At 37.7% G+C, this 9,910-nt stretch overlaps 2 protein-coding genes across 2 annotated transcripts in view; one reads left to right on the plus strand and one right to left on the minus strand.

Moving 5' to 3' along the window:
• The first annotated feature begins 3,633 nt into the window (after positions 1 to 3,633).
• Positions 3,634 to 9,910, plus strand: part of cd247l (CD247 antigen like) — a 17,449-nt gene continuing 11,172 nt past the window's right edge. The window contains exon 1 of the mRNA XM_008434997.2: positions 3,634 to 3,870. Coding sequence (XP_008433219.1) covers positions 3,807 to 3,870 — 64 coding nt within the window. The 5' untranslated portion in view covers positions 3,634 to 3,806. The remainder of the gene's footprint in view (positions 3,871 to 9,910) is intronic.
• lamp1b (lysosomal associated membrane protein 1b) lies at positions 4,149 to 9,144 on the minus strand. The gene is made up of 6 exons (XM_008434985.2): positions 8,760 to 9,144; positions 5,689 to 5,882; positions 5,489 to 5,617; positions 5,310 to 5,376; positions 4,509 to 4,679; positions 4,149 to 4,419 (listed from the first exon to the last, which is right to left on the minus strand). The coding sequence occupies exons 1-6, from the start codon at positions 8,818 to 8,820 to the stop codon at positions 4,280 to 4,282; spliced, it is 762 nt and encodes a 253-aa protein (XP_008433207.1). The 5' UTR covers positions 8,821 to 9,144; the 3' UTR covers positions 4,149 to 4,279.

Genomic DNA, 9,910 nt, shown 5'->3' on the forward strand with positions numbered 1-9,910 from the left:
CCAAATTAGGCCATGCAGACTACAAGATTGTTTGAAAAATGTTAATGGATCCTAATTTTAGGATTTAAGAATGCAAGCTCAATGTCTTTCTTACCACAAGGCAAAAATATTAGCTGCATTTTAAAARAGAAAATTGATATATTGTACAACAACAAACCTGACCTCATTATTGCTAAATAAAAGCGTTGTCAAGACAGATCAGTTGTTGCTTGTTTTATGGCAATATCTAAAAGATGAAATTTAAGGATTTCACATGTAGTCATGTAATGTTTTAAACTCTTAAAGCGTAACACTTAAAAAAAAAACAAAGATATGATTAGATTGCCATTTCTTCATAATTTAAACTTTTAGAAAACCATCTTCACTTTTTAAGGCTGACCTGAAACAAAACAAGCAACTGGAGAAGAAGCGGGCGAGGACGAAAATGAAAGCTTCAGAAATTCACGTGACTCCATAAAGCACATTAAATACGTACATAAAAACTTAAAACTTTGATTATTTTAACTGCATCATATTAGTAACCGTTTGCATGCTTGCTTGGTTGGTTTTAACATATCATTTAGGTTGAATATCTGCCTGATTTCGAGCYGATAACGTTGTTSTCCAGTAAAGTCGCTGTAACGTAAAGCAATTACTCACCTAAAATGAGCGGTAACATCACTCCCATCCAACGCCAAGGCTGTCCGCCAGCAGAGATCATGTTTTTTTTTCCTCCGGGATAAAAAAAAAAAATCGCAACACCACAACAAACAGCTAGTTAGCTACCGTTAGCTGGACCGTGCTAGCTAGGCTAACGTTGGCGTCGCAAAAAAAGAGAAAAACAAAAAGACAGACGAAAGTAGAAGACTTATAAAGCAATGTTACTGAGAAGAAAAACCTAATACAGTCGGTGTTAACTGGTCTCAGATTTCTTCTGTCTGTATGAAGAGGTTTAGAGGTCAATAAGCCCGCATTTGACACTTTATCACCACTGCTAGCACTGACATCAGGGTCATGTGACTCTCGCTAAAGAAACACCGAGAAAGTCACGTGACATCCGAACCAGCAAACACTAGTATTTATTCAGTGCAACAATGATTGAGGKCGTCTGTCTGGACACAGGTGCAAGCAAGGCTGTGATTACGAAACAGTCGAGCTGGAGAAAACACATACCTAAAGGCCTGGCAAATTTTTCATTACAAATACCATAGAATATAATAGAAATATTTTTTATTGTCCCAAAGTGAGAAAATTCAGGTGCACAAGCAGCAATTTAAAAGTAAATAGAACTAAATAGACTAAGGTAAAATTATATATATATATATATATATAAAGATGAAGAAGAAACTGTTCAGTAAGTGCAAATTTACAAATTAGGAAAAGTAAAGCTGCACAGATATTGAAAATAACACTCCGTTTAAGGGAAACATGCAAGTGAGTGGAATGATTTTAAAATGACAAATTGTGCATGAATACCTGCATTAAAACAACAAAATACTTATGTGTATTTTATACATTTAATAGTGCATAAGGCTCTATTAAAAAAAAGACTTGGGGGGGGGAGGGGGAGGGACATATGCAAAAACAGAAGATTTTTAAACATTTACGGAGTTTGTTAGGAGCAGAGATATAGATCCTAGAACTGCATGGAGAAAGAATCTGCGATAATAATCCTGTATCTGCCRTGGATGCAGTAGTCTGTCACTGAAGGAGCTCTGCAGTTCTGCAACAGCTTCATGGGATAGGAAACATTGTCCAACAGTGATGTTACTTTAGTCAAAAAGAAAGCTATGCAGCTAATTATTAATGCAGAAGCACTCATAAAAACTCCATGAAACTGGCTATTAGTTAGGAAACCATTTTATCAATTATAGAAGCAAAAACAGAAACATGCTCACTTTGSACTTACTGAACAGTCTAGTAAATCTGGACGATTTACTAGAGATAGTTGTTCAATTTGCTGTCGGGACAAATAAGAAATCAGTATTCTTAGCAGTAAATATTTACATTTCTGAATCTAGACTTGGTGAGGAGACTTCCTGAAGTTTAATGTGATTTAGAATCAGGGAGAAACGGGATCTGATTGATTTCTAACATGGCACAGCTGTTTTAGACTGATTGTCTGAACCGAGTACATTTGAGAAACTGCTACTGGGATCTTCACAAACAATAACCGTCTATCCAGTTTATCGAGATTGCCTGGAAAAAAGAAGACATCCGACTACTGCGTGATATCGGAGGCGAAAAGGCTTGACTAATTTCACATGATGGAAAGGAAACWGTTGCGCAAATACTTGTTAAAAACCAAGATGTGTGCAGAATTTCACTGATAACTTGACACATCAAACATTGAAAGCAGCAGAAACCGCACCTGGTGCTGTTCATGTCACCTAAGAACAGGAAACTGAGGCTACACAGGTTCTGCCCTGTATTTTATTCTTTAATGGTTTCTCTGTTGAGCTTGTGTCTTCTTACAAATATTTGGGGGTTGTAATTGATGAAAACTTACATTTTAAAGCTCATGTGAAGAATATTTTGAAAAAAAGTMAGATGAAAATTGGGTTTCTTTTATACTTATGTTTTATCTTGTAACGCAAGGAAACAACTTGTTGTTCCCACCTTCCTGGATCTCTTAGACATCGCGAACGCCTTTGCACGTTCTCATCAGCAATTAGACTCAGTTTAATACCAGGCACTAAGGTTAATAGCCAGATTTTTCTTAGTAAAATTGCCAACTTTTTCCACACGCAGCGTTTTCCATAGGTATACATTTATTTACAAATCAATGTTTGGCTTGTTACCCTCATATTTATCCCCAAACACACCAGCACATTTCACAGGATTTGTTACRATATTTATAATATCTGCATGCTGCCAGTTTAGATGTTTTCCTCAAATCGGTGTGATTGTGCAACTACAGAAATGCACAAGGCTTTGGAAGAATGCTGAACTGTTTCTCTTTCCTCAACACAAACCCACTAACATTTAACTAACATTTAACATTTCTCCTGACCTTTAGAGTTACAGATGGCTGAATAACGTAGAGCAGTCAGATAAGCCTGTCTGCATCTATTTGTGCTTGATAAATGCTTACCATACATTGACTRCGTAGTTTTTGTTTTTATTTGCTCCAAGTTTTTATTTGGAGCAAAATCTTTTCTTTTGTCATTTTCTAAAAGAAAAATAATCTGCTTATTGCAATGCTATTTTTTTTTATCTTACAGTGAAGGAAAAAAAATAGTTTTCTTTCATTCATTCGTTTTATTTTCATTTGCAAAATAAATAAATTAGACATTTTTTTTTGTTTATTCCTTTTAAACGGTTATATTTTTAGGTTTTTCTGTTGCCAAAAAGAGAGCTCAGTCAAAGTTTTGTGAATGTTAAATATTCTCAAAAGTGGTGAAGACGTTCCAATAGAAAGAAAACATTAATTTGCAAGATTTGAAGACGAAACCRTGAGCAGGCAATTTTATTCCTCCACAATAACTAGTTGAGCTTTAACTCCACTAGTTATTATTTGCATCCAGAATTAGCTTAATAAGAAGCCTATACGTGCTGTGTAGAGGAATAACCTGAGTGAAGACCCTCAAGGTGGCAACGTTTAGTCTGTAAATGCAGATTCTGAGCAGATGAAATGAACAGAGCAGGCGAGACCAGCGGTGGGTGTTCAGGGTTGCAACACAGCTTTGTAGTTTACAGTCTCAGTCCACTAGTGGGTTGTCATTCAGCCTCTTCCTCTCAGCAGAGGGATCAGACGATACTGTGAGGCGACTCGCAGCTGCTTGACGAAAAGAGTAAAAAAATTATTTTTACTGGCACACAGAGGCATGGATTCATGGATGACAGGCGTGTTTGTGCTCTTTGCCCTGTTCATGCCTGTTTGCTGTGAAGGTAAGTGAAACAAAAAGAAAGTTTGTGTCAAACTAGCTTTTCTGAGCTTGTTACAAAATGTTCTTTGGATTTCGGTATTTGTGATTAAGATTTATGTCACNAAAAAAAAAAAAAAAAAAATCATAAATAGAAGAATGCAGCGTGACGCTCTGATCAACATGCATCCCCTGCTTTACTGGGTGCCAGTGAAGAGTTAAGAATCTCATTACAATCCCCCAGCAGAGTCCCTTTAGTATGAAAGAAGTCAGTTCAGAAAGCACATGTCTAGTGTTACTGATGAAGCCGAAGAAGAAGAGTAAACACACAGATAGATAAAGGATGAAGGGACAGAGAGGGGGGGAAAAGGTGGCGTGGTTAAATTCAGGATGGGGGAAGCCCTGCTCTGGCATCTGGTAACCGCTCCATGAGCTCAGATGGTTTGGTAGCCGGCGTGGCTCCGCTTCCTGCCGATGAGGTAGGCCAAGAGCACGACGAGGACAAGCCCCGCCAAAGCTGCTCCCACTATGATGGGGATCAACATGTCGTCTTCATCCAGCTGGCACTCCACAGCTGAGAAAGGAACATCAACGGTAAGGAGAGACTCTTGGATCATCGTTTCGTTGTAAGCATGCGTTGCTGCGTGTTTTTTTTTTTTTTACCTGCTCCAAAAGCGTTTCCCGACACCCCAAAGGGCTGCAGCTGCACCTGGAAGGTGTTGATGGACAAATTCTGGGTCACAGTCAGAGTTTGCTCCATGCGGCACATGTAGGAGTATCCAAGAGTTCCAGGCAGGAAGTCCAGGCTGCTGTTCTTAGCGGAGAAGTTTCCCTCTGCCAAACAGAGGAGTTGGTAAACTGCAGGAATTCATTTCTGAGGTTCCTACTTTCCATGACCACTGAACACTCAACTAGACACATAAAACAAAAATCAATCTTATTGTTAAAGTAGCACCTGGTCTTGGACTGGATACAGAGGGATTTACAAAGTCACAAAAAGTTGTGTGATTTGTATCATTAAACTGCACAAAGTAACCACATTTAGTCATGTTTTCAATTTAATTGATATTTTCACTGAAAAATAAAATTAAGCCTACAAATGCAGAAAATCTGGGGTTTTGGAAAATACAAACTGGAATTTGTTGTGATAAATCAAAAATGCTTGGACTAAGTTTTATCATGATAAAGAATATGATAAATGTCCACCCTTACTGAGAGTTTGTCAGTAAAGTTTCCAAAGTTTGTCTTTGGAATTAGATTTAATGACCACAGAAAGCTGATTATATAAAAAACACTGATATGAATTTAACTTGAGTATTACAGATAATCTAGTTTGTCATTCATCTGAAAACTTAAAGAAAAATGTGTTTGTAAGCTAATCAGAATAAATTCATCCATCACCATGGAAAAAAAAAAAAAAAGAAGTCATCACACAACAGGACAGATGCAGAGAAGGCGGCTCACCCTTCAGACCCAGCACACTTGTCGTCAGAGATGCTTCGCTCAGGTGGTACGTACCGGACGTCATATTCTGCAGACAAACATCCATGTAAGCCTCACAGCAACATGAGCAGGTTTACCTCAAGCTCCCGCTGCCATCTAGTGGCAAGGCACAGGAACTACAACGTGATGCAGAGACTCGCCTGAGTGAAGACAAAGGTGAGCACGGTTTTATTCGCGTCGGTCTTCAGCTCCAGCACGGCCCTGTCTGCTTCGCACGAGCCTGAAGCCAGCGTCACGTTGGGCTTGACGTTCACCACCTCCTGCACGGTCTGTGAACAAATCAGGGTTACAGTCGCTGCCCGTCTGCGGTTTCGCTTAAGCAATCGCCTCATGTGGGCACCTTGTTCTGGGAGGTGGAGTTGTAAGTGATGTTGAGCTGCAGGCCCATGTAAGCCAGTAGACACACGGTGTTGTTGCTGTTGGTCACGTTGTACTTCCCTCTGTCGGGCCGACCGGGATCTTTGTGTGGTGCAGCGGTGGTTTGAGCGGGCGTCGGCGTGGTGACCGTGGCAAAACTCTGATGCAGGAAGGCAGCTGCGAAACAAAATGAATCAGACGTCTTCCTTTTATGTTTCTTAAACGTCTACTGTTCGTAATGATATCAAGTTATGCTACTTTTTACGATTGAAATTATTTTTGCAATGATGAGATATAACCATGTTAATTTTTAAAACATTTCCATAAAAAAAAAGAAGCTCTAGTCATGCATGACCTCATTTAATCAAATTATAAAAGGCATGTTTATCATAACACTTCAATCAGCCACACAGGGTCTCCAAACTAATACAAAAAAAACCAAACATGATTTAGCACATAGAAATTATACTTTTTTCACCCCAACAGTATCAAACAGATAATGCACATAAAGGAATGATTTAAGGTTTCAACTAATCAATATTAATCATAATCACATATGTGAATGTCAAAAAACTATTTGAGCAAATTTCTGCACTTTGAAGTACTGCTAAAAATAATAAAACTTTGCTCATAATCAGAGATTTTGGAAACATTCTGAAGCATCCACTTAGTTAAAAACGTCTGAAAATTTGAGTAAAATGAAATTGAAACCTTGATCTGCAAAGGTGGAGATTTTAATGAAATTTACAGTTTGGTGAAGGCTTTGATACACTTCACCAGAAATGTGTTCATTACTATTACACAACAAAATTACGATGAATAAAGTCGTTTTACAAGAAAGATTAGGAGGTCCTTATCCTGCACTGCGATGAACCGCTGCATTTCACTTCCTTTTCAAGGGTTGCACAATTTAATCGAAGCTCTGCTGAGTTTGAAATGGATTTTAAAAATAAAACAAAAAGTAAGACATAGGGGCAACAACAAAAGACACCCCTTTTGGTCGAGTACCTGATTTATAAAACAAGCTGCAGCCTCTGCAGAAGCACCAAAGAGCAACAACCAAAACGTCAGTTGCGTGATGGGATTAAAGGATAATGGTAGCCAAGCAGACAAAACTAAATTTGACTATTTAAATCAGCAATGCAAAGCRTGTTGGGAAGAGAAAAAAAAACAAAAAAAAAAACAAGGCCAGATCTCATGCGACGCACTGAAAATGATTAACTACCAACAGCATATTTGGGCTGTGATAGAAGAGCGTAGAAGTAATTACTATTAACCAATAATTAACCACATCGAACATTTCCACCTCTGACTTGGTTCAAAAAGTCGGCTACTTTAACTTACAGTTCGAGTCTATAAGTAGTTTATTTAAAAATATACTGGATAAGACCCACAGTAATTTAATCATCTTCCAATATTAAACACACTGTGCAAAAGTTTTAAGCCATATGACATTTCTTTGCAATTTGCAAGAGAAGACCTAAAAATCTACATGTAGGTCAAATGTCCAACTCCATTCCTCCAGCTTTTATCTGCTCCAACACGCTGAATCAAATCACCGAATYACCTCTTCGGCATGACATCAAGGTTGGCAAAGGCCTGGTAACGAGCCAYTCATTTAATTCAGGTGTGTTGGAGCAAGGATGCATCTAAATCAGGGGTGTCAAACTCCAGTCCTCAAGGGCCGCCGTCCTGCAGTTTTTAAATGTGCCACACGTACAAAAATAAAATAAAATAAAAATTAAAAAAAACAAAAAAAACACTGGAATGAAATGGCTTAATTACCTCCACCTCRTGTGACACCTGTGACCTAAACCTGCAGCAGGGGACTAGAGTTGGAGACTAATGCAAAAGATGACCAGAAAAATCCGACAAAGGCCTGAGAGACTCTCCGTCCTCCAGTTTATCATCCACTGCATGTTTGTTTCTCAGCCATTAACCCTGTGAGAATCACCTTGTGAGGAATAACATACCATTTGTCAACCTGTTTTCTGTAGYATTTCACAGATTGAAATAAAGAGAACGTTACCAGTCAAAGACYATCATCTAACAATATCACTTCATTTAGATGCAGGGGGAAAAAAGTGAAAGTAGTTCTTTGAGTTTATGGGGCTTTAATGACAGAATGACTGGTAGTAAATTGAAAATGTTATCAAAATCTAATCAAACTGTGGCTCAAAGATTCAAAATTGAATTGTGAGGTTAACAATACCCAGCCTTACCCATATCTGTTCACAGTCACCCAAAATAAGCTCATTAAATCACTACTRTGGTTTGCAGTTTAGAGAATTTCAAACGATATGACAAATATTGTGTTTAAATTTATGCACTCAGGGCTTATTGCTGAAACTTAAGATCAGACAAAACAGTTTTTGATTTGCCTGAAGATGGTCTGATATCTGAATCACTTGTATRCCAAATTAGGCCATGCAGACTACAAGATTGTTTGAAAAATGTTAATGGATCCTAATTTTAGGATTTAAGAATGCAAGCTCAATGTCTTTCTTACCACAAGGCAAAAATATTAGCTGCATTTTAAAARAGAAAATTGATATATTGTACAACAACAAACCTGACCTCATTATTGCTAAATAAAAGCGTTGTCAAGACAGATCAGTTGTTGCTTGTTTTATGGCAATATCTAAAAGATGAAATTTAAGGATTTCACATGTAGTCATGTAATGTTTTARACTCTTAAAGCGTAACACTTAAAAAAAAAACAAAGATATGATTAGATTGCCATTTCTTCATAATTTAAACTTTTAGAAAACCATCTTCACTTTTTAAGGCTGACCTGAAACAAAACAAGCAACTGGAGAAGAAGCGGGCGAGGACGAAAATGAAAGCTTCAGAAATTCACGTGACTCCATAAAGCACATTAAATACGTACATAAAAACTTAAAACTTTGATTATTTTAACTGCATCATATTAGTAACCGTTTGCATGCTTGCTTGGTTGGTTTTAACATATCATTTAGGTTGAATATCTGCCTGATTTCGAGCYGATAACGTTGTTSTCCAGTAAAGTCGCTGTAACGTAAAGCAATTACTCACCTAAAATGAGCGGTAACATCACTCCCATCCAACGCCAAGGCTGTCCGCCAGCAGAGATCATGTTTTTTTTTCCTCCGGGATAAAAAAAAAAAATCGCAACACCACAACAAACAGCTAGTTAGCTACCGTTAGCTGGACCGTGCTAGCTAGGCTAACGTTGGCGTCGCAAAAAAAGAGAAAAACAAAAAGACAGACGAAAGTAGAAGACTTATAAAGCAATGTTACTGAGAAGAAAAACCTAATACAGTCGGTGTTAACTGGTCTCAGATTTCTTCTGTCTGTATGAAGAGGTTTAGAGGTCAATAAGCCCGCATTTGACACTTTATCACCACTGCTAGCACTGACATCAGGGTCATGTGACTCTCGCTAAAGAAACACCGAGAAAGTCACGTGACATCCGAACCAGCAAACACTAGTATTTATTCAGTGCAACAATGATTGAGGKCGTCTGTCTGGACACAGGTGCAAGCAAGGCTGTGATTACGAAACAGTCGAGCTGGAGAAAACACATACCTAAAGGCCTGGCAAATTTTTCATTACAAATACCATAGAATATAATAGAAATATTTTTTATTGTCCCAAAGTGAGAAAATTCAGGTGCACAAGCAGCAATTTAAAAGTAAATAGAACTAAATAGACTAAGGTAAAATTATATATATATATATATATATAAAGATGAAGAAGAAACTGTTCAGTAAGTGCAAATTTACAAATTAGGAAAAGTAAAGCTGCACAGATATTGAAAATAACACTCCGTTTAAGGGAAACATGCAAGTGAGTGGAATGATTTTAAAATGACAAATTGTGCATGAATACCTGCATTAAAACAACAAAATACTTATGTGTATTTTATACATTTAATAGTGCATAAGGCTCTATTAAAAAAAAGACTTGGGGGGGGGAGGGGGAGGGACATATGCAAAAACAGAAGATTTTTAAACATTTACGGAGTTTGTTAGGAGCAGAGATATAGATCCTAGAACTGCATGGAGAAAGAATCTGCGATAATAATCCTGTATCTGCCRTGGATGCAGTAGTCTGTCACTGAAGGAGCTCTGCAGTTCTGCAACAGCTTCATGGGATAGGAAACATTGTCCAACAGTGATGTTACTTTAGTCAAAAAGAAAGCTATGCAGCTAATTATTAATGCA

Source organism: Poecilia reticulata, linkage group LG2 (genome assembly GCF_000633615.1).
Source record: "Poecilia reticulata strain Guanapo linkage group LG2, Guppy_female_1.0+MT, whole genome shotgun sequence".
Classification (NCBI taxonomy): domain Eukaryota; kingdom Metazoa; phylum Chordata; class Actinopteri; order Cyprinodontiformes; family Poeciliidae; genus Poecilia; species Poecilia reticulata.

Coding starts and splice junctions, on each gene's coding strand:
- lamp1b (XM_008434985.2), bottom strand. CDS start 8,820: ATGATCTCTGCTGGCGGACAGCCTTGGCGTTGGATGGGAGTGATGTTA. Junction 5,883..8,759: donor GATGTTACCGCTCATTTTAG/GTGAGTAATTGC, acceptor TTTGTTTCGCAG/CTGCCTTCCTGCATCAGAGT. Junction 4,680..5,309: donor AAGTGTGCTGGGTCTGAAGG/GTGAGCCGCCTT, acceptor TCTGTTTGGCAG/AGGGAAACTTCTCCGCTAAG.